General features: G+C 37.2%; 1 protein-coding gene across 1 annotated transcript in view; it reads left to right on the forward strand.

The window, feature by feature from the left end:
• The window catches only part of LOC107708049 (receptor-type tyrosine-protein phosphatase T-like), a 259,431-nt gene that overhangs the window by 227,747 nt on the left and 6,290 nt on the right, over window positions 1-25,394 (forward strand). The window contains exons 22-31 of the mRNA XM_016512197.1: window positions 7,489-7,565; window positions 9,209-9,245; window positions 10,747-10,844; window positions 11,836-11,952; window positions 14,721-14,875; window positions 17,580-17,715; window positions 19,460-19,609; window positions 20,819-20,992; window positions 22,562-22,693; window positions 23,707-23,832. Of these exons, the coding sequence (XP_016367683.1) occupies window positions 7,489-7,565; window positions 9,209-9,245; window positions 10,747-10,844; window positions 11,836-11,952; window positions 14,721-14,875; window positions 17,580-17,715; window positions 19,460-19,609; window positions 20,819-20,992; window positions 22,562-22,693; window positions 23,707-23,832 (1,202 nt within the window). The remainder of the gene's footprint in view (window positions 1-7,488; window positions 7,566-9,208; window positions 9,246-10,746; window positions 10,845-11,835; window positions 11,953-14,720; window positions 14,876-17,579; window positions 17,716-19,459; window positions 19,610-20,818; window positions 20,993-22,561; window positions 22,694-23,706; window positions 23,833-25,394) is intronic.

Here is a 25,394-nt window from a genome sequence, read left to right on the forward strand (position 1 = left end):
ACATCTGTCCGGTCTCGCTCATCCCTTCAGTGTTTCAGCAGGCAGTGTCAGCCATTCAAGCCCATATGGTCATCTATAATTCACGAGACTCTACACCCAAAATAAACTGTTATTGGCAAACATTTACATATCGGAGAATGAGAAAAGGTGGGTGGGGAGATTGGGAAGATGGCTCGTATTTACTCCTGCTCGCCTTCAAAACCAATTTCTGCTTCTCTGTGTATGCTGAGATTTTTGTATCTTTTCCAAATGATTCCTCATTAGTATATTTTGTCAATTATGGTTGGGAGGGAGGTATGTGCACATAGCGAGCATACTATGATTTGGCGCAGGCCGTTTGACAGATGCGTGCTGTTGAGCCCCTTTGCGTGCTCTGTTTGGACTGAGATTGCAGGAAATGCTTTGGCAGCAGGTTTGAGTAGGAGCGGATGAGTCACAGCATACCTATGGGTTTTATCCCAAAGCAGAAGACAATGACATCACAGAGAACTCAACAGAAAGAGAAACAGCGGAAGGTTGGTAATGGATTGTTAAAAGAGGACTTTGAAAAAGCAAATACGTTTGCAGTTCTGTACTTACCCGAAATTAAAGTATTTTTACAGGAATTTGATGAATTTATAAAACTTTATTATTCTATGGGAGATGAATCTCAAATCTTTAGATAAAGAAAATAAAAAACAAAACTTAGTTAAGCCATCACAGGCATCACAGTTCTGTTACAACCATTATTATTATTATTATTATACATTTTTAATTACTAGTTTAATTATTAGTTTTAATTACCTTTTATTTTTTCTATAATTTCTATAGTCATATTTTATTTCTATTAGTGCTGTCAAACGATTAAGCGCGATTAAGCGCATCCAAAATAAAAGTTTTTGTTTACATGGTATATGTGTGTGTACTGTGTATATTTATTATGTATATATAAATACACACACATGCATGTATATATTTAAAAAAAATGTTATATTTATATAATATCAATTATATGAATATAAATATATGCATGTAAATACATGTAAATATTTTAAAAACATATGCTGTATGTGTATGTCTTTATATATACATAATAAATATACACAGTACACACACATATATATATATGTAATAATAATAAATATAAACCGTACACTCATATATGTTAGGTAAACAAAAACTTTTATTTTGGATGCGATTAATCGTTTGACAGCACTAATTTCTATATATTTACATATATTCCATTTTCATTTTAAGTTAAGTTTAAGTTTTAGTATTTTATGAGTTTGTTATTGTTATGTGTTTCTGTTATTTTTATTAGCTTATATATATATATATATATATAGCTTTAATTGATTTTTTTATTTCCGTTTTGGTATTAGTAATTTTAGTACTTCAACTTTAAGTTTGCCAAGGCAACATTTCTGATTTACGAACACCAACATCACACAATCATCCCATGAAGAGGGATGAAACCCCCAACAGATAACCAACACACATTGGCTCATTATCCAAACTGTCACTCATTTTAACCTGTTAGTATCAATGCCTTTGTGGATCTGAGGTTAAAATATGCAAGGTAAGGCACCTGCTGAATAATAAATGTCCAGGTTGTTCATTTTCATTAGTCCAAACACAGAGGAAAGCGTGTCTTGGTCTTTTAAGTGCTCTGCATGCGTGGATCTGTGTGTCTGGATGAAGACACCTTCTCATTTCTTCTCTCTGAGCTCCTCAAATTCTGACATTTATTCCCTTCACGTAGCGCTGCCAGAATCGCCAGGTTCCCTTGAAGTCTTTGCGGAAAAAATCCTCCTCTGATGTATTGACCAAAGCTGGAGTATTAGCATTCACATGAGCTGTGTAGTGTATTACACTCTCGCTTCTGTTTGTTTGTTTGTTTGTTAATAGTCATCGATTAATGCTCTTAACCAAGAATAAACACCTAGTCAGATTCATACCTCATTTACATTTAAATGATTAGTCGATTTAGACATCATCGATATTTAGAGGTTGCTCTTTCATAGCTCAGAAAACTCTGTTATGCTTTATTCAAGAATCATCATTTTAATTTTGATGAGAAATGTTTATATTGAAATTCCACTTTTGATTGCAGAAGCACAGCTTTTGTGTGACTTCTAAGTAGAAACATTCAAGAAAGGGTAAAGGCCAGCAAAAGTCTCCATTTGACCTCCATTTAATCTCATTACTGCCTATAAGAAACAAATTGAGATATTAAAGAGTGATGTTTGTATCCTTTAGCTAGTTATATAAACTAATAGGATCACTTCCTTACAAAATGGTGCGAATAACAGATGGAAATTAATTTCTTTAATAAGAATCCTTGCATACGTTACAAAATAGATCCTTTTTATTGCCGTTGGTGCAAATTAACCTTCCGAAATGAATCCCTTTCAGATTAGGATGACATTTGTCCTAACACCAAGCTCTCAAAGCTCATGCGTTCGCATAAACACTTCTGCTTCTTTCTAAACCCCTCTCAGGTAGACTTCATGAGCAAAGCGTCTTATCCCAGAGCGGATGGAAATGGATTAAACTGGATTAGAGTGCCTCGCTCTCACGCCACGAGGTGTGTGCGACAGCACTCGGCCCATTTGACACTGGAAACTCTTTTCTGCCAAGCAGGGATTTAATAGGCTGTTTAGGTGCATAAAGCACTGGGGCCAGCTGACAACACACTGAGGTTATAGAAGAGCAGCGGCGAGGACACAGGCTTAAGAGCGCTGATTAAGAGACTGCTGACATTTTGAAGGCGGTACTTTTAAACAGACAAAAGTACCAAGTTGTTCTTTTTGTTTTTACCTTTAGGATGAGATACAAAATGAGAGAGGATTTTTAATGTTACGACTGCACTTGAGATCCACTATGTCTTGAGATTTTAGCCTAAAGCTGCATGTGTTTTTTTATTGTTGTTTTTTTTTTTTTTTAATGAATGCATCAGTATGATTAGGCCGATAACAGATGCAGTGGCCTTAGAAAGTATTTGTCAACTGTGATAAGCTTAAAAATGAATGAATTTCATGGCACTAAAATATCTTAGTGACCTTGAAAGTCATTGCAAAAATGGTTCAGAAAAGTGAAGTTAGTTTGGAGAAAAGCTTGTGCAGAATTTGTTTGCAGATGCTTCTTCTATATAATTCAATTTCTTTGTCATTCGTTCATTTTCAGGTGGCCACTGTAATTTTAGAACTTTTTTTTTTTCAATTCACAGTATATTCTCTTCTTACTTGTCTGCTGTACATTAAAATGTTTCAGTGCCTGATTTCATTTGAATAATGTAAAATATATTGGAACTATTGTGTACAAACAAAATCTTTTTGTTGAAAAGCTGCAGTCATACTGGTCATCAACCATAATGAGATAAATAGTTTTTTAAAAATGTGATTAAAATAGATTTTTCATGAATAGTGTCCAGAGCATGTGAGCGAAGCGCTACGTTTTCCGCTCTATGGACGTGTGCTCCACTCAGTCGCTCTAACCGCCCAAGCAAGCGCTCCGTTAATATTCCGCTCACGCTCACCGTAAACCAATTCTCGCTCAGATCCCGCTCCGTTCTGTAAAGAACAAATTTGCGTGCATTATATTAGATTATAAATTACTGCTGCCTATATCTAGCCTACATTCTGAAGGACTACCTATTGTTTCGGGTCAGTTTTTTTTTTTAAATAATATTTTAATTGGCCTAAGTGGTGTAGGCTAATATCTTCTGTACTCTGTAGTTCTGTATTTAGGCCTATATACAGCTGTGTGTTAGCTTAGGTCTACAGTTTAACTGAGATTATTTAATAACTACGGAGCTCCGAATATAATTCGAATTAACAATTCGTTTCTACGACGTCAGCAGGTTTTATTATTTTTTAAATTAATTTATTATTATTTATTAAGTTTAAGCAATAATGATTTTAATAAGTAATTACGAAATATAATAATTCGTTCCACGATTTAGGCCTACTATAGGGAATGAACGAATTAACGAACGAATGAATTCGTGGCAGCTAAGCCTAAACAAGAGAATGAATACTTAATTCGTGGCCATAATTTAGACTAAACAAAAAAATTTATTCTTAATTCGTGGCCATAATGTAGTCCTAGCATAAAAGAGAACTAGCCTATTCTAAATTCGTGGCCGTAATTTTTTCTGCATGTCATGATCGGGGCTCCGTACAACCGAATATAACCTTAGCCTACCTGTTTATTCATTTATTATGGTATGTAACTAGCTCACCTTTTGCTGCACCATGTTTGCATACATCTTCGTGTATACGTATTGTAATCAATATGAATCTGTACTAACTTTAACAGTCTCCCCGCACTCCCTCTCAGTTTCTTCTCCCTGCTCATTCTTAACTTTGATTTTTACTTTACATTTATAAGGCTTGCAACTTCGTTGAAACAATATCTGGACTCCATAACTGCTCTACTATTCTCGATCTCTACAGATTCTGATCTCGAACAAGCAAATCACCAAACGGCATTCTGGGTTGAGCGAGCGGCACTGAGCGTATTGAGCGAGCGGAGCGGAATCTTCAGAAAGGCGCTCTGCGCTCTTAAGGAAATATTACCACTGCGCTCCCCGCTCCGCTCACGCGCCGCTCCGCTCACATGCTCTGATAGTGTCTGCCTGTGCAAAACTTGACACCGCAATACTGTTGTGGGTGGTTTCTAGGGCATTGTTATGTGGTTGCTAGAGTGTTCTAGGTGGGTACTAATGTGTTGCCATGCGGTTTTCAGGGGTGTTCTGGATGGTTGCTAGGATGTTGTTAGAAGGTCACTAGATTGTTCTGGATGATTTCTAGGGTGTTGCAATGCAGTTGCTAGGATTTTCTGAGTTGTGGTCGTTGATATGGGGTTGCTAGGGTGTTGCTATGCAGTTACTGTGTTTTGGGGTGTGGGTGTTGATATGGGGTTGCTAGGGGGTTCCTATGCAGTTGCTAGGATATTCTACATGGTGGGTGTTGATATGGGTGTTGCTATCCAGTTGCTAGGGTGTTCTGGGGTGTGGGTGTTGATATGGGGTTGCTAGGGTGTTGCTATGCAGTTGCTACTGTGTTCTGGGGTATGGGTGTTGATATGGGGTTGCTAGGGTGTTGCTATGCAGTTATTACTGTGTTCTGGGGTGTGGGTGTTGATATGGGGTTGCTAGGGGGTTGCTATGCAGTTGCTACGATGTTCTACATGGTGGGTGTTGATATGGGTGTTGCTATGCAGTTGCTAGGGTGTTCTGGGGTGTGGGTGTTGATATGGGGTTGCTAGGGTGTTGCTATGCAGTTACTGTGTTTTGGGGTGTGGGTGTTGATATGGGGTTGCTAGGGGGTTGCTATGCAGTTGCTACTGTGTTCTGGGGTATGGGTGTTGATATGGGGTTGCTAGGGTGTTGCTATGCAGTTATTACTGTGTTCTGGGGTGTTGGTGTTGATATGGGGTTGCTAGGGTGTTGCTATGCAGTTGTTACTGTGTTCTGGGGTGTGGGTGTTGATATGGGGTTGCTAGGGTGTTGTTGTTCAGTTGTTACTGTGTTCTGGGGTGTTGGTGTTGATATGGGGTTGCTAGGGTGTTGCTATGCAGTTGTTACTGTGCTCTGGGGTGTGGGTGTTGATATGGGGTTGCTAGGGTGTTGTTGTGCAGTTATTACTGTGTTCTGAGGTGTGGGTGTTGATATGGGGTTGCTAGGGTGTTGTTGTGCAGTTGTTACTGTGTTCTGGGGTGTGAGTGTTGATATGGGGTTGCTGTGTTGTCCTTGGTGGTTGCTGAGGACGTTGCAATTAGGTTTCCAGGGTGTTCTGGGTGGTTTCTAGGACGTTGCTATGGGGTTGTTACAGTGTTGTGTGTTGTCACAAGGACGTTGCTGAGATTTACTTGGGTGTTCTGGGTGGTTGCTAGGGTGTTGCCAAATGTTTGCTTAGGTGTTCTGAGTGATTTCTAGGATGTAGCCATGCGGTTGTTAGAGTGTTCTGGATCATTGCTTACTGGCCCAATTCAAAAGAGCAGCTAGATATGGCTCATGTCCCCAGTTTAAAAAAAAGCAGTGTAAAAGTAACTCTAACCCCTTAGAAAAGCAATGGCACAACGATGCTCATTTAACTGCATGACGTGAGGAATCACTGACTCATTTCTGTGGTGCAAGCAGTGCAGAATTAAGACAACTTTGAGGCAAACCCTACTCATCATCATGTCACTGTACCGTCTCTCATACTCATGTCTAAACAGGTGATAATCCAGACATCTGGATAGTTTTGCAGGCTGACTCAGAACTGCTGTACCCATGCATCACGGCACTCTTCTGTAGTCGGGTCATTCTCTCCCAATTAGAGCTTTGTGTCTGGCCCCTCACTGCGGAGAAGATCCCTGCCGAGCACTTGCTGTTATGACAACGGACTCAGTGGCGTCTAATTAGCCCCGTCTCTTTCTCTCGCTCTCTTTCCACATCCCTCCATTTCCCTCTTTTCTGCTTCCCTCGCGCATATTCCCTTTCGGGGAGCAGAGAGGTCAGCAGACAGACCAAAGCGCCGGTGAGAGACAGCTGATGTTTGTGAGGCGAGCGAGAGAGAAGGAGCAAATAAAGTCTGAAGTTAAAAAATATATAAGTTGGTGAATTTTGAGCAGGCAGAATAAGAAACGCAGCAGGTTTGGACAGGAAGGAGGGGCTGTCTGAAAGTAAACAACCTTCACGACCCACTTACAGCTGGAGACATGGACCTGCTTCTCCTCGGAACGAAAAAACAGAAAGACGGAGAGAAATCAGGAGGGATTCTGCAGAGCTGCCTGCCATCAGAGAACATCCGCTGGCTTGGAGTCGACATGCCTCAACAGCGCATTTGCATTCTCCATGTGATCAAAGCAGAACGCCACACGGGTTTGCGGAGCTAGTGTCAGACCTTTCCTCTACCCCTCCTCTCTTTCCGTTTCCACCCTCTTCCCCTTTTCCAGAAGTGTTGTCATAATTGCCAAGACATGCAGCTTCACCTTTCAAGGGTGGAAAGACACAGTACACGTGCTAAACATTAGCAGGTCAAGTGTTTATAGCGAAGGAGAGATGAAGATTGGTGGTGCTGGAGTAATTACATCATTGGCCAACTGCACATCCACTTCGTTGGATGGGAAAATGGTCTGATTCTTATTGTCAATTCACAGAGTGCAATGCTGAACTTGAGGGAACCCGGACTTGAGTTGCTTAGAAACAAAAACTTTTTTAAAAACTGTTCCCCATCATTATAGATATTTTTTAAAAAATTGTAATTGTCTTCCTTATGCAGGAAGTTATGCTGAGGTTTTACAACTGCAAATTAGCAGAAATGTTTGTAGAGTTTGTGATTTTTCTCTGTCCAAAAGTAATTTCACACACAAAACTCCTGCGTGGGTTAATGACATTGTGCATACAGTACAGTACAGTACAGTGCAATTGTTTCCTGGCCAGCTCATGCGTATATAGCTCCCCTTTAAAGTGTATGTGTAACTTTAGACCGGCTCTTCTGTGAATATTTGACCCCACAGACGATCACACTCGTGTCCGACTGCAACTGCTGGAGGGAGACCCTCACTCTGACTACATAAACGCCAACTATATAGACGTGAGTATGACACATTATACATACATACACATCTTTCTTTTTTTTAAGAAATTCAAATATGTTCATTTAAATATTTATATTCATGAATATACTTTATTTATATGATATTTATCAACTCATTAATGTTTTATTCAAATGTATTATAAAAATTATAATTAATTACTTTTATTCGGCAAGGACGCATTGAATTAATAAAAAGTGACAGTAAAGAAATTTGAAAAGTAAAAAAAAAAAATCTGTCAAATAAATGCCGTTCTTTTAAAGATTCTATTCAGCAAACAATAATAATAAGAAGAATAAATATACATTCCCACAAAAATATTAAGCAGCATAACTGTTTTAAACAGAGATATTAATAAGAACTTTTTCTTGATCACCAATTCATCATATTCGAATGATTTCTGAAGGATCATGTGACACTAAAGACTAGATTAATGATACTGAAAATTCAGTTTTGCATTGCAGGAATAAATTACATTTTAAAATATATTCAAACAGTTTTTTTATTGTAAAAATATTTCACTATTTTACTCTATTTATTACATTTCTAATCAAATAAATGCAGCCTTAGTGGGCATAAGTGACTTCTTTTAAAAGACGAACCCTACATTTTAGAATAGCAGTGTATATTTTCCTTACTTCATGTTAACTAAAACATCAAACAAGCTTCACATACTGATAATGAAATAATGATCTGAAAGTTTGAACATAGTATTTATGACAGTAACACTTTAGAATAGAGAGTTTTCCCTGAACAAACTCCTAATTTGCTGCTTATTAATAGTAAGTTAGGTAGTTGTTATGCTTAGGTATGGGGTAGGATTAAGGGATCTAAAATATGGTCATGCAGAATAAGGCAGTAATATGTGCTTTATAGGTACTAATATACAGCCAATATGCATGCTAATAAGCAACTAGTTAATGGTGAGAATTGGTCCTTAAAATAAAGTGTTACCTTCATGACCTTTAAAGTCTGTGTATTGTGAAACCACCTTAAAATGTCAGAACAACTTCACTCTTTGCTGTCAAAGAAGGGCTTAATAGATTAATGCGACATTTATGTGCTACGCTCCTAAGAGCTTCGCTTAAAACGAATGAAGGATACAGGGGATTTCTGCGCTGAGTTTCTGCAAATTATTCTAGCAAATGCTCCATGTCCTCAGCGAGCGACAGCTCAAATGAAAGTGCTTCCTTGGCTGCTCCAAATCCACTAACTTGATCTAAACACCATAATGACACAGTCGATATGATTGTGATCATTACAAAATGGGAAGTAAACATGTGTGGATATGCTTCAGCGCGAGGCTTTTCTCCCCGCAGCAGCTATAATCAGGCCACCCAATCTCATTCCGGATAATAAAACAATTACGGACTCGTACCACAGACCCGGTCGTAAACCGCAGCGGTGCTTTAAAGCCTGACATGTGCAAGGCTACATTGGTCACCAATTTGTTTCACAGTGGTTAAAATGCTAATGAACCCAAGGCGTCAGAAAGGTGAAATTACAATGTCTCATTGAGTGCTGAATCGGATTCAAACAAAGTTTACTTTAAGCAAGTTCATTGTTGCATGCGGTTTGTGCAGGTATAAAAATTAGTTTCATTTGAATAATTTTCATCTTCCTTTTTCGTTCTGTTTCCCAGGGCTACCACAGACCAAGGCACTACATAGCCACACAAGGTAATTAACAAAACACATAACAAATGCACAGCATCGGAAAAACCAAAAGAAGTCTTCTGACATGAACACAATCTACACATCTGTCGCTATATCCAAAATATAAAGTATGATTAAGTAGACTATATGTTGGCTTTTGAATGCTAACTAAAAGTAGCGACAGTACTAGTGTACATAGCTTTTCTAGTTTCCAGCATGCATCTGGGAGATATGCTGAGTCGCATTGTTTGTGCATGCAGTTTTATAGTCTAGCGAATTCATTTTGCACTTCATACGCTTCTGATTTATAAATGAGGTTGTTTTTAGCTTTATTGGTTGTATTAGTGTAAAATGTTTGTAAATTAAGTTGAATGTCACCCTATTTGAGATCCTGTTTGTTTTTATGCAAAGTAAGCACTGCTAAATATCAGCATAGCTCTGCTAGAAATGGTATCATTTGTTTTTAGTATTTCATATTGAAAAAGATATCGCCCCCTTAATCTTAATGTATTTAGCTGTTGTTGTTGTTGTTGTTTTTTTCAGTTGTTAGTGTAGTTAACTAGTTTATGTTTAGCTTTACTGTAGTTTGTGTATCTGCACAGGAGGGGGAAAAAATACTTTTTTAGGATTGAACGATTTGAGGAAAGATTTGGGTGTTCAAACATGGATTTACTCTTTACAAGAACCAACTCACACCATAAAGTGAACAGTTTAAAGGAATAGTTCAAAAAAGAACATTTGCTGAAAATGTACTCACCCTCAGGCCATCCAAGGTGTAGATGAGTTTATTTCTTCATCAGAACAGTATAACCCACAGTGTATCTGCACAGGAGGGGGAAAAAAGACTTTTTTAGGATTGAACGATTTGAGGAAAAATTTGGGTGTTCAAACATGGATTTACTCTTTACAAGAACCAACTCACACCAGAAAGTGAACAGTTTAAAGGAATAGTTCAAAAAAGAACATTTGCTGAAAATTTACTCACCCTCAGGCCATCCAAGGTGTAGATGAGTTTATTTCTTCATCAGAACAGTATAACCCACAATTACTTGTCGATCATTGTGAAGTTTTTATCAGCTGTTTGGACTCTCCTTCTGGCGGCACCCATTCACTGCAGAGGACCCATTGGTGAGCTAAATCTTTCCAAATCTGTTCTGAAGAAGAAACTCATCTACATCTTGAACAAGCCAAATTTTCTTTCCACTTGCATTTTCATAAGCCACTTTTTAAAAAATAATAATAATATTGCAATATTACTATTAGTGCAAAACAAATAATTAATAAAAATACACTGTAAAATTACAATACAATACTAAGTACTTTAGATTAGTTAACCTGCATTGGTCAGCCATCTTCAAAAGAAAGAACAACCCATGATATACTAGTGTGGACATTCATGCTGGTCTGTGATGCTCTCTCCCTCAGGGACTGTCTGGGAATCCATAAGCAAACATTGCATCTTATTTCTAGTTGTTTTGTGAGTGTTGCGTGATCTTCTAAATTTGTACCTCCTCCTCTCCTGTAGGGCCCATGCAGGAAACTGTGAGGGATTTCTGGAGGATGATTTGGCAAGAGAATTCTGCCAGTATCGTCATGGTAACCAACCTGGTGGAAGTGGGCAGGGTAGGGTTCTTGTAATTATCTCTTTCCTTAATAAATATCACAGGCTCCTCCAATTGCTACACATTTAACTATGGTCTCCCTGTTAAATGGAGTGTATATATAAATCTGTGAGGTGGGTGTTGGAAGTAACATCTAACAAGAAATCCATGCAAATGTGCAATTTGTTTCCGTATCTCAAAGAATAGAAAATAGCAAGCACAGTCAACGTTGTTGGTTCCATTTCCTAATCTTAGATGCACTGTAAACTCTTAAAACATACAGGTTCCTTATTGGCATCTATGGTTCCATGAAGAACCTTTATCATCCATAGAACCATTCCATCGGACAAATATATACCGGTATATACTTTATAGTGGAAAAAAGTTTCTTTAGATTATTAAAATGTTCTTCACACCAAGAAAAAAATGGTTCTTTTAAGAACGTTTTGCTGAAAAAAAAAGTTCTTCTATGGCATATCTGTGAAAAAAAAAACTTTTTGAACCTTTATTTTTAAGAGTCTAAACCACTTTGGTGAATCTCACAAAATATGTCAAGAACTCGTGAGCTTGACCCATCAAATAAATACAAATGAAAACAAAAAATAGCATAACAGGAAGTTGCTTTATATACAAGGGAAACTTTAAGCGAGTGAGTCAAGCATTTTGGAGGACATCCTAAAATCGAGCACAATGATGTGCACAAGTCCTTCACAATATCCCCAACGAGAGCAGTTTGATGTCATGTTGAATATAATTGAGAGGTGTTCAATGATTGGCTCCAGTGAACTCGGACCACAGGGGTTGTTCATTCAGAGATAACATCCTGTCTGACAGGTGGCCAATTACACCTCTCTGTGTTTTCAAAATGCCATCAGGGACTTGTTTAATAATACAGTTTCTGCAAATGCCAATTTGACTTAGACCTTGCTGTAAAATAGAGTAATACCCAGACAAATCAAGATGCAGGTGTTGTGTAATAATGTGTATGTGCGGGTTCCTATGTGTCCATTTAGGTGAAATGTGTCCGGTATTGGCCTGATGAGACCGAGCTGTATGGAGACATCAAAGTGACGCTGATTGAAACGGAGCCTCTTGCAGAATATGTGATCAGGACTTTTACTGTTCAGAAGGTAAAAACCCATCTGCACTCATATGAAATGTCTCAGTTTGTTCTTTTTCATTGCTCGGGTGTTCTCAGTTTCCTTGTATCAGTTTACAAGCAAATGCTTCTAAAATGGAATTTTCTAAAATTCCATGTAATATGCCTGCATGTAATGTAAGGGAAAATGTACATCCAGCTGGTTGGGGTCTTGTATGACCCTGAAGGGGGTTATTCTGTGATAACAACCGGCTGGATGTACATTATCCCGCGTATTACACGGCTACTTGCCACATAAGTAAATAATTAGACACAAAATATTGATTTGAGTTGAAATATTTGAACGCAAATCTTCCGTGAAGACAGCAGTTGTGAGCAAGCGGCAAGTTCAAACTAGACGGACATTTAAGGGATACGGTGCAGTCAAACCACTTATTACACGACATTTCACCACATAAATAATTATGGCGATAAAAGATATTTAAGATGAAAATTTTTTTAAATCTTACCAGTTTGTTAGTTATATCTTATAATCCATTACAGTGTGCAAAACAATCGTCGCAAAATGTAAGCAGCTACGTTTGTATGAAACGAGAGAGTGATACCAGGATGACATAATTAAATAATTGTACACATAATATTGAATTGAGTTTTAATATTTTATTAGCTAACCAAAAGCAAAGCTTCCACCAATAAAAACTGTTCTTAGCAAGCGTATAGCACCGACTTCAGTTACCCGGATGAGCCTGTGTTATCAGCTTTTACCGGTTGTTATCAAGGAATAACATACCTCAGAATGTCGCGACTGACCGATCAGAATCAAGTATTCCACAGAGCCATGTAATAATGAATGTTTAATAAACAATTTAAGAGTATTTATAGAAATAAAAAAGAATGTTAAAAATAAAAACAAATAATAATAAAGTCATTTTAAAAATGAGAAAAAAATATACATACGTGTGTACACACATATATAATACATATATAAGTAATTTTTTTAAATTATATTTTAAAATTATTTTTTAACTGTTTCTCAAGTACATTACAAAAAATAAACTTTTTAGCACTCTCTGCATGCATCTCTTTGTTCAGTCTCATGTTCATCCATACCATATGAACCATCAGCTTGTGTTTAAGCCCATAATGCATCTCTCACTCAATCACTTGTATTGTTCTTATCATTCAGGAACAGCTTGACGTCAGATCATGCATAAATTAAAAAAACATAACCACAATGTTATAACAAACAAACTTTATGAGATCTTAACATAAGCCAACAGACAAAATTTTGCAAAAAAAAGCTCTTAGGAACGGGTAGAGTTTTGTTGTTGAGTGTTGTAATCCAAACGGAACAGATGTAGGGAAGCTTTGATAGTGGGAGAAATTAGTGTTTGGGAGTCGTTTTTGAGGGGGAGAATGCAGTATGGAACAGCATGTCATCAGCAACTTTCTTAAATCACTCAATCCATCTGTCTCACGAGGCTGCTGCCTTTCAAATGCTTCCTCAACTTTGAAAGAGAGTTGTTAGGGTACATCCTCCTCTCGCCGCATAGTTGTGCTTCATAATGAGTGGGTGATGTTCTAGTCTCAAATGACAAGAGATGTTTTCTGGTTTCTCTTAGACAGCAATGAGATCAAATGGATATCAAACAGGGACTTTTGCTTAAGTCTCCTGATTCTCAGATGTTTAAATCTAATGAAAACATGTCTGGGCCACATTTCATCTCAAAAACAAACAAAAAAAACTACATTTTTAAAGGTTATTTAATATAAATTGTATTTTTAGATTGTATAGTTATATATTAGTGTATTATGTATATATTATATTTCATAAATTATATTTTGCATTAGGAAATGAAACCTAATTTTAGGACCATTAAGGGTGTTTGTTTGTTTTTGCATTGTGTCACAATTAAGGACACCCCCCCCCCCTTTCTTTAATTTTCTTTAATTGAAATGTTTTTATTTTTTTATTTACATGTTCCTCTTGGAGAGATCTGTGACACAAATCCCTCATATTGTAGTATTCTAGATTTCAAGAGTGTCGTGGTCAAATGTTATGAAAGGTGTTATTAATATTCAGCTTTAGATGGATTAGTTAACTCTTCCTTAAGACCATTTTTGAGTGTTCTTATGTGTCTAGGTATGGATTGCATTCATGGATTTCAATTGTTGGACATCAGAGAGACTTCTGTTTTTTTTTTTCCGTTACCTCTCGTCATCTATAGCAGCGCAGTTACACACACACTCTCCAGACACACACACAAGCTGCATTAAATGGCTACACAGATCCTCGCATGGTGGTATCAGTACCTCCAGGCATGGATTATGCCGCTCTCAATCCCAAATTATAATTAAAAGCTTATCAGAGCATTAAGTGTTAGTAAGGAAGTAATGGGAAAATGTTTCTACTGTAACACAACACGGTGTGTGAAAAGCCTCAGCGCTCACACAGCTCGAACCACATGTGTAGTTGTGCAGTGGTTCGGACACTTGACCATGAGGCCCTGACTGACATTTCATCATATTTTCTGCACTAATTTTAGGGAAGATCACAAAGTTCTAAAAGTTATTTTGTTTTGCTGTCCATAATGTTGTGGCCATGGTATCATGGTATTTAAACTGTATACACTCACAAAAAAACAAAAATTATAAAAAAAACTACATGGTGTTGATTGTTATTGACATGCATTTATTGGGTCTTGTAATCCTAGCCATCTTCTACCATGATCACCTGCCTCTTACCCTCAGATGATGACACCTGTTGATATTAAGCTCACCACATGCTCCTGTTTGCAGAAGGGTCACCATGAGATTCGAGAAATCCGGCAGTTCCATTTCACCAGCTGGCCTGATCATGGTGTTCCCTGCTACGCCACAGGCCTGCTGGGCTTCATCCGCCAGGTCAAGTTCCTCAATGCTCCAGACGCAGGACCCATCGTGGTACACTGCAGGTGCGCTCTTATCTAAACCTCTCTTGCATTTACTTCCTTATGTCCCTTTCTCACTCTTCTGAATTACATTTATTGTAAGTCAAAGGTTCTGGTTTGAAGTTGGACTCATGGTGTGATTATGAATCAACGGTGAGAGGTCTGTTGATTATTTCGAATTTTAGAATAAATGCTAGGTAGTTACTAGGGTTTTTGAGAGGTTGCTTACTGGCTAAAGTCAAAAGAGCCCATCCACTAGTGTTATTGCTAACTAAAACTATTAAAAATAAATTTTCATTAATTGAAAGAGCTGAAATAAAAAATAAAATAAAATAAAATGAAAATATTACATATTACAACTTTAAAAACTAGAAGTGTTGTCTTGGCAACTAACTGAAATAAATAAGATGAAATGCTACAGTTACTACAACTAAAACTGAAACTAAATAAAACTTAAATATTATTTAGAAAATTATAAAAATGACAAAATTATGAAAAATTAAAATGAAAACTGAAAATATATTTGAAAAAAAGTTATTAATAAATATTATAATGGTTTTACAAATAATACTAAAAACTGCCACCCACAAGTGTTTAGAATGTTCTGGTCTCTCTATGTGATCTTGTAGATGATATTTATATGTTGATGTTAAATTCCACCCTACAAACATTGCCCTTCAGAAGGTCTTTCACCATCATTTACAGATAAATGAAAGCATGTCACATGAGTCTTTAGTAAGAGAGTAGAGTGAATTGAAACCGCTTTAATGTGAAATTAGGTGAATGCATTGATTGCGTTAAATGTATTTAAACATATTTATGTTATCTCAAACGTTTGGCAGTCCAGATGAGCACTTGCTGGGCAGCATAACTAACTTCTCATGTAACAAGTAAAAGAACCCAGGGAGGTAGAAGAGAAGATGATTTTCACACTCACATTCTCACACAAACGTAGGACGCTTCGGCACATGGATAGACATTCACCCATGAATCTGTCCACAACATGGCCACGTCGTGCTCACAGATGGACGCACGGATAGACAGACTCGCTCTCACAATTGTGGGGAGTAATTGGGGGCCGTGTGGGAAGAAGGTTTGAGAATGAAAGGTGACAGCAGGAGACTGTGAAGTGGCAGTGTAAATTTGCAGTCGGCCCTGCAATCCCAGAGACGAAGCAGATGTGACAAAGAAACTTTCAGAGCGGATTAGCCCAAGTGTCAAGTGCTCGTGGTGCAGAGATTAAGATTTTGATTCAAGCAATAGTTTTTCAGAACATTCCAAATGTTCCTTCTTACTTCCATGAAACACAAGAGGAGTTTTAGCAGAATGCCCTTGCAGCTCGCAGGGTTAAAGTCAGTAATAGGATATGTGAGCACCAATAATGTTGGTCACTGTCATCAAACCTGACACAACACAAACTGACATACCATATTAAACTGTAATGTACAAAAGTAAAAAAATAAAAAATAATAATAATTTGAGATCTATAGTGGAGGGGAAGATTACCAGTGAATAACATTACATTTTGGACTGTTTCCAACGCAAAATTATCATATGACATCTGAGGACTTACAGTGTAAGAGTAATATGGTTCATTTAAGAAGCTCTGTTGTCATTTTTGAGGTTTCTTAGTGTGTAATTTTTACCAATTTGATTAAAAACAGTGTTGCATGTATTAATCCTGTAAATCCTGACATAATAAATGATCATTTTTTCATGATCAAATCTTTTTTTTTTATGAAAGTGTTTTGAAACAAGACAAAGTCTAAAACAATGTAAAACAGTGAGATCTTTATATCAATATAGCAGACTACTTACATAAAATGCATAGAAATATCTGTAGTTTTATGATCAAAGCTCTGTAGTTTATATTATAGGGGAAAAAACATATAATGCAATGCAATACTGTACATTAATGATTGTTGCTTCAGTCCAATACATGTTCATCTTGAAATATTACTAACAATATAAAATGTATTCTTATGTTTACTTTATAAAAATCTGTATATTTATTTCACAAGATTTCAAGGCAAAGGAAGAACCACGACCTGAAGAGAGACATATTCACTATTATACTAAAAGGCATTTTACTTGCTAAAAAACATAAACTATCAATTTAGGCAACAGAAGGCATGTAGTAGAATGTGTACAACTGTTTCTTTTTTTTTTTCTTTTTTTTTTTTTAGAAAAGTTTTGATCATGTAGATCATTTAGAAGCCTTAGAAATTTGAGTATCAGTTACGATGAATATCAATTATGATACAGTATGCTTATAACTTATGGTAATTTGGGGATGATGATAATAGTGAATGAATGACTGAGGATGTGAGGTGTAAAGGACATCCTCCCTGTCTCTCCCTCTCCGTCCCTTGCTTTCTTTTTGTCAGTTGTTTACCGCTCGCACCATTAATCACCGTCGGCCAATCTGTGACACCGTGGAGTTGCTCTGTATTTGTGTGTGTGTGAGTGTGTCATTTTAGAGTGACTGATGGCACATCTTCTGTCCAAATGCTCTCTCACACACACAAGCATCTTGGTCTGCCAGAACCTTGTTTTCGTAACACCTAACATTTGGATCTTAGCAGAAATCTCAGTCTTGTGAATGTGTTGTGTAATATATATATAGATATTACACAACACATTCATAAGATAGATAGATAGATAGATAGATAGATAGATTGTGCGTTCAAAAGCCTCACATAAACCTGTTCTTGTGTAATTTCTGCAGTGCTGGTGCTGGAAGAACAGGCTGCTTCATTGCAGTGGACATTATGTTGGACATGGCAGAGAGTGAGGGTGTGGTGGACATCTTCAACTGCATCAGAGAGCTGCGCTCACAGAGAGTCAACATGGTCCAGACGGAGGTGAGCAGAATGCACCTTGCTGCCTGTTAAGCTTCATTCAGGCAGCCAGATTATGCACAGCCTATATACTCACTCATTTACTCATTCATCCATATATTAAATGATTCACTCACACACGCAGTCATTTACTAACCCATTCACTAGTTTACTTACTTCTCAATCACGCCCTCAGAACCTCACTCATACTCACATAGCCTTCTACTAAGCTCTCCAGTCTGTGAAGATGATATTGAAGCCATCTGTTTTCAGTTTAAAACTTAGATAACCTTTCTCTTCCCTACATTAATCTCCACACTGTAACATCAGAACAGCCAGAACAAGAAATTACCTTGGCTTTGACAGGCAGATCTCCTACCCAGAATTTACTGGATGTTGGAATTCAAAGTCATGCCCCCTAGTGGTGAATGAAAATTCGTTCTTTTTTTGAAAACCATTCAAGCATTTGATGTGAAAACCCATTGTGCTGAATTATTTAGTACAATTATGAATTATTATTTTATTATTTATAATAATAAATTATTGTTGTTTAAATATTAATAATAATTATTAGAATTATTATTATTTATGCTCACTAAATAACACACTATATCAAGTCAACATGCCATTTTATTCGATCCATTCTAATATTACATGTTTTTTGCGATGAGGACAGCATGCTTTTAAAAGACTAACACTAAACACAGTGGTGGGGATAATGGTTTCTGGGAGGCAATTTGTGTCAGCCTGCAGCTCCATTCAAAGCTAATCCTCCACTGACACAACACACAGCAATTAATCTTTTAAAAGGCTTTTTCCTCGTCTTTTGTCCTCAGCCCTACGCAGAAGTGCTCACCAGGTTATGGAGTGATAGGTACGAGAGGTCAGCTCAGCTTGACTTTAGCTTAGCGTGGATCAAAGGCCTACATTAACATTCAAACCTTTAAGCCGGAGGCATTGTTGAGTTAAAATATGGATAATTCCGTCTCATATTCAGGGCCGGGGTTTATGAAGGAGTTTAATATTAGCTGCAGGATGGGGATGGTGCTTTGAGTGCCCCCTTGATCTTATTTTTAAGGCCGCAGTTGGAACGGTTTTGGGGGACGTTGCTGTCACCACAGGATTTCGGCATCAGAAGCTGCAACGCTGTAATCCATGTAAAACATCCTTGAGGCTGGAGTCATTTCGCCATCAGCAAATTGTGCTTCATGCATCAATGTTCATGCACCGCTCTCATACTGACATTTGTGGGGAGTATCAACTCCATATTTCCCTGATGATTTGCTATGATGCTGTGCGGCGATCACTCTCAACTTGAGCTCAGGCTTTTTAAACGTATGTGTTTGGATGTTCATGAATTACCTAGATTGGCTGGTTTGAAAATGTAAACGTTTAAATCAAGCCCTTAATTATTTTAGAGCTGTGATTATTGTTTTTATTATTAAAAAAGGCGCTAAAATGCCAAAGGGAGGTTTCCTCAAGTGGCCTACAAGCTACCGGCTGTCTGAATAATTTTGAATCAGCAAGATAATTAAAAGTGACTTCAGTAGGGTTGAATTGTAAATATGATATTGCATTACATTTAAATATTAAACTGGTTAAAATAAATTAAACTATGTTTTTTAGAACACACACACACACACACATACAGGTATAAAGACTACCGTTCAGATGTTTTTTTTTATGTTTTTGAAAGAAGTGTCTCATGGTAAGACATCCACAGTATTGGACATAGAGAGTGTTGATCTCTATGTCTCTCTCTCTGCAGGAGCAGTATGTGTTTGTGCATGATGCCATACTGGAAGCATGTTTGTGTGGGAACACGGCTATCCCAGTGTGTGAATTCAGAGCCATCTACTACAACATCAGCAGACTGGACCCTCAGACCAACTCCAGCCAGATCAAAGATGAGTTTCAGGTGAGCAGTCTACACAAATGGATTGGTTTTTTCTTATGTAGATTGCTTCTAAAATGTGACCATACCATCAGTACAACAGTTAACGCTTTGCACAGCAAAACAATAAGTGAATTAATATGTCCAGAGGGAAATTGCTCTTTCATAGCCCAGGAGACACAAATGAGACAATTACAGACATGCAGTAAAAGTAAAGACCTAAAACATTATTGTGGATAGCATACCTCAGATCATTTAGTCTTTCAAGAACTTGAAGAGAAATGTTTGAGTTCATAGTGAGATTTGATTTCAGACTTTGAGCACAATCTGTGACACTATAGAAATCTGATTTCTCAGTAGATCAACCTCCATTTGCTCATCATTCAATCTCATTACAGTCTAGGAGGAGCAAATGAGATACTAAAGAGAATCTTAAAAACAGTAAGAACATACATTTTTTTAAGCTTCATGCTTCGTGTTCCTGCAGCTACACGAGTAGCCCACGTGGAAGCCTAATTTACTGAATCCTCCAGAGTTTTTGCTTTCGATTGGTAGTCCTCTATTATGGCTGAAGGCCTCACAGCTATATTTCTAACAACTTTATCAAGCTCTCTGGTGTGATTTCATCTTGATTACTCCGAAATTCGAAGCGCTTTTGAATAAGTCAATGCTGCGGCGTCCTTAACGCATTTAGATGAGACAGGTGAGTAAAGACACCGTGACTCAAACGTCTTGGGAGAAAGCATTTCTTTACAAGCCATCGGCGAACTGCTAGAGCCTCGTAAAGCCCAGAGCTGAGCTATTTCTTTTCATGGTGCCTTTCTGTTTTGTATTCCCTGTGAAATGAGCGAGCCACTACCGTCTGAGGGGGAAGCAAAGCTTCAGATCTGTGTGTGAGGTGTCTCATAAAATATGATGAATATGTTTCTATCTTTCTTTCCTCCCAGATCTTTCGTTTTCTATCTAGCGCAGCATCTTTCTCTGTTGTAAGCTATTTTTCACTGTCTGTCTCTCTCTCCCTCAACGTCTCTGTTCTTCAGTATGTCTTATACATAAGTAATGACTGACCTTCAGTTTGCTAAAATATTTGCATTGCTTGTGGTTGGACCAGCAGTGCGAGCGGAATTGGTTTTTATAAAGGCACCATTTTTCCCCAAGTAAGACCAAGAGCAGCCTAATGTTCTTCTATGTTTTAAAGGTGTATGTTACAGTCCTTCATGTCTTCTTCTTCAGACTCTGAATATAGTGACACCGCGTGTCCGTCCGGAGGACTGCAGCGTAGGTCTGCTCCCGCGTAACCACGATAAGAACCGCAGCATGGACGTCCTCGCGGTGGACCGCTGCCTGCCTTTCCTCATTTCTGTTGACGGCGAGTCTAGCAATTACATCAATGCAGCACTGATGGATGTAAGTTTGATCGCTTTTGTTAGAGGTCACCTGGCCTACTTTGTTTAATGTAAAAATCTAGTATAGTTACATTGTTGTCAATCTTGCATTGAACTTTAAAGGGGTCATATTATATATTTTTCCACTGATAATACACCCAAACATAATTTGTAATTTCATAATTTAGTCATTTTAGTCAGAATTTAGATATTCATTCATGTTGCATCCTTCCAACACTTAGGATTAAACGGGCCATTTTTTTAAACTAAGAGGAGCGTTCACAATGACCACAAATAAATTGCTGACGCTTGCCATTTTGCTGTACGTTTGTTTGCAGGTCTTTGCTGTCTGTACTCTATGGAGAAACTGCTTTTAAAATGTAGCTTGAAGCTACAGGCTACTTGTAATTTAAAGTAATTAAATTAGAGTCAATCTACTCTTTTGAAAAGGAAGTCAGCTATAAGCTGCTAACAAGTAGCTAGCTACATTAAAGTTACTTAAAAGACACAAAGGGTTTTGAGTGAATAAACTCAAATAGAATGATAATTTCAAACTGTGACATCAAAATGTACACTATATACAACTAAAAAACAAAACATTTTGCAATAAAAGACTTAAAATGCCATGTAGGGACTTTCAATCGAATCATTTTCAGTGTGTTCATTTACAAGGATGTTTAAACAAACTGGAATAAATGAATGACTGGAATGAACTGGAATAAATGAATGATAAATTAATAAATGAATTTAAATAAATCGGATTTTCCAATGTTACGTATCAGAGGAGCATTTAGAATTAACTGATTCACTCGCATGAATCAGACTTCAAGCAGATCAGTGCAACATACATCTTGAGACAGATGACTGAGATTGATATTAAAAGCATAGATGTAGAGTTTTTTGTGCAAATTTTTGTTTGCATAGCTTCATGAATTTTATCTAGTCACAGATATGAATATTGAAAAACAAGTTGTTTTTTGCAGCTCAGTGTTGATAAATGGTTTATTTGGACTAAGGAGCAATTTTTTGAGTTCTAAAACTTGCAGTATGGTTTATAGTAAATAACTCAAACATTATATATTACAGCACTTCCCATAGTGCACTCTAATAAATCCCAGGTAAGCGGAGCAGAACGGCCAGGAGATCACACAGTAACAATCTCATATAAACAAGCCAATTTAACAGTACATGATTAGATCACATCTCCGTAATCTCCACACATAGATCATAATCACACTCGTACCGTAAACCAGCATCTTCACGCAGCATCCAAAAAGAATAATCAAGACAGAAGACACACACCTCAGATAAAGAACAACAAGATAAAAAAAAGAAGATAAGCAGCCAAATGAAATGAACTGCCGACCCGTGCTAGCAGAGCGTGTGTGTTTGTCTCAAACGAAGTCTCTGCAGTCCTTGTCAATGAATCCCTTGGCAAGGTTATCACTCCGTCTCTGTGTTCCTGTCCCTCTGCAGGTCTCTGTTTAGTTTCGGTCATTACACATGTGAGGCACATTGGGATGTGTTGGGTTCAGGCACATCTTCAGTGCTGGAAGGAAGAGTTAACTTGTTCTCTTATTGATTGTCTTAGAGCCACAAACAGCCGGCGGCGTTCATCGTAACGCAGCACCCTCTGCCCAACACTGTGGCCGACTTCTGGAGGCTAGTGTTCGACTACAACTGCTCCACTATTGTGATGCTGAATGAAATGGATGCTGCACAGGTATGTGAAGTACTTGACCCTCACCTCCATTTGTTATCTATTGCAATTGGATGTTGGAAGATGGGATTTATTATATAAAGTGTACGCTACCGTTCAAAAGTTTGGGCTCTTTTTTTTTTTTTTTTTTTACAGAAATGAATGCATTTATTCAGCAAGCACACAATAAATTGATCAAAAGTTTTACATTATTGATCAAATAAATGCTGTTCTTTTGAACCTTCTATTCATTAAAGACTTCTAAAAAAAGAATTCTACAAAAATATTAAGCAGCACAACCATTTTCAACATTGGTAATAAGAAGAAATGTTTTTTGAGCAGCAAATCAGCATATTAGAATGATTTCTGAAGGATCATGTGACACTGAAGACTGGAGTAATGATGCTGAAAATTCAGCTTTGCCAATAATAATAAATTGCCTTTTAAAATATATTCAAATATACAGTAAAACAGCCACATTAATTGTAATAATATTTCACAATATTGCTGTTTTTACTATATTTTTAATTAAATAAATTTAGCCTTGTTGAGCATAAAATAGTACAAACCCCAAACTTTTGAATGGTAGTATATATATGAAATATAACTAATATAATTTTTTTTTTAAATGATGCAACTTTTTTTATAACATAACCTTTTTTCCAGAAATGTCAGAAAAGTTATAAATTAGATGTTTCAGTTGTTTAGTTTCAATAAATGGTCTTTTTTCAGTTGGGTGGAAGATTGGAGTTCTGAAAGTTACAGTATATTCTTATATTCTTTTATCTGAGAAGATCAAGGGAAATTGGATTCATCATAATGTGGCTCATTTAAGTTTGAGTAAGTAAGAGATCATTGGAACAGATTTCTTTGGCACACTGCAATTTGAGTTCAGATTAGTGGACTTTAGAATTATTGAGTTATTTCCATTTTCTCTTGCACTCTTTAGATTTCAAAGTACATTATTGAGTCACGTTGTCTGGATGTGAACTTCTGTTCAGTGTACTGATTTGCTGTAATTCTCTCCCTCGCTGCAGCTCTGCATGCAGTACTGGCCAGAAAAAGGCTCCTGCTGCTACGGCCCCATTCAGGCTGAATTCATCTCCGCTGACATTGACGAGGACATTATCAATCGCATTTTTAGGATCTGTAACATGGCACGGGTAAGTGGGGTCAGTGGACAGGGAAAGGGAATAGTGTTTAGTGGCTCTTTACGAGTGACTGAGGCAGAAATGTGTTCATTGATTTTCCTCTCACACTATGTCATTTGATCCTTTGTTGATCCAGACTCCAACCAGGTCTGCGCTTTTTTGTCCCCAGACCAGGGTGCACATTTTATATATACACTACTGTTCAAAGGTTTTTATTGTATTGTTCAAAGTTGTTGTTTTTTTTATGTTTTTGAATCAAGTTCCTTATGCTCACGGAGGCTGCATTTATTCGATCAAAAATACAGTAAACCGCAATATTGTGAAGTATTATTACAATTTAAAATAACTATTTTCTATGTGAATATGTTTTAAAATGTAATTTATTTCTGTAATGACAAAACTGAATTTTCAGCAGATATTACTCCAGTCTTCAGTGTCAAATGATCCTTCAGAAATCATGATTTGATGCTCAAGAAGCATTTTTTTTTTATTATCAACACTGAAAACAGTTGTTCTGCTTAATATTTTTGAAGAAACTGTGATACATATGAACCCAGTCCATAAATTGTTTTTACAAGCAACATTTCAAAGATAAGTTTAAAAGTTACTAAAAAATACACAAATTTAAAAAAATACACAAATTTAACTGTAGTTCAAAACTTTAATCTGTAGTGTTTCTTTGCCATTAGCTTCACCTTATTGAAGTGAATAAAATATTGATGGTTTTCAAACAGGTGCCCTGATGATGAACCTCAACAGATTAGCCAAGTTGAACCCCCTGAAACTCCTCATGTACTTTGTGCTCGGTGTCAATCCATCCTTACTGTGACTCGCTAAAATAAAACTGCTTTTTAGAAGCAAAAATCCTCCAAGAAGACATAAAAATTCACTTAAGTCGCTTTGATTTGACTCCTAATGTGACAGTAAATCAGCAGCAGCTGAGATTATGACCCTGAGTTAGTGAAGTGAGAAATTATGTTAAGCTTAAAAGAGACCACAACTCTATAGTCCTTCTCAATCCACATGATTTCAACACTCAGCACACCGCATGCATCTTTGAACGTGATTCGTTCTGCCAGACACATATGCATGAGCACAATAATCACATAAATATTTGACCACCATCCTGCCACAGCTGATATAAGCCATGGATGGGTTTTGTGCAGTTTTTCTTCTTTTCCATGTGAGTTAGCTTGAGCTTTCCGTTCATGCACATTAGCAGTCATTACTGAAGCTTGACATGTTTCAAGCGTCAAATGTTTCAGAAGACTCATCCCACCTCCTCCTGCTTCCCTTCTCTTTTCTTCCCCCTCTTTCTCTTTAACCGCCGGTGACAGGCGAGGTTTACCAGTAGCTAATCAGTGCAGGCGCAGCATAGCGGCACAAAATAAATAAGTGCCACAGCATCTTGCATCGATGGCAAATTGTGTGTAATACGACTCTCATTTAGCTGATCCGGTCTTAGTCTCCAGCTGACATCTCTGTTTGCTTTCGCTTCTGTCTGATTTATTTTTTTGCTTTTCATTGTCACTGCAAGAATCGGAGGTACTGTAAATATATATATATATATATAT

The sequence above is a fragment of the Sinocyclocheilus rhinocerous genome, unplaced genomic scaffold (assembly GCF_001515625.1).
Source record: "Sinocyclocheilus rhinocerous isolate Xijiao unplaced genomic scaffold, SAMN03320098_v1.1 scaffold113, whole genome shotgun sequence".
Taxonomy (NCBI): domain Eukaryota; kingdom Metazoa; phylum Chordata; class Actinopteri; order Cypriniformes; family Cyprinidae; genus Sinocyclocheilus; species Sinocyclocheilus rhinocerous.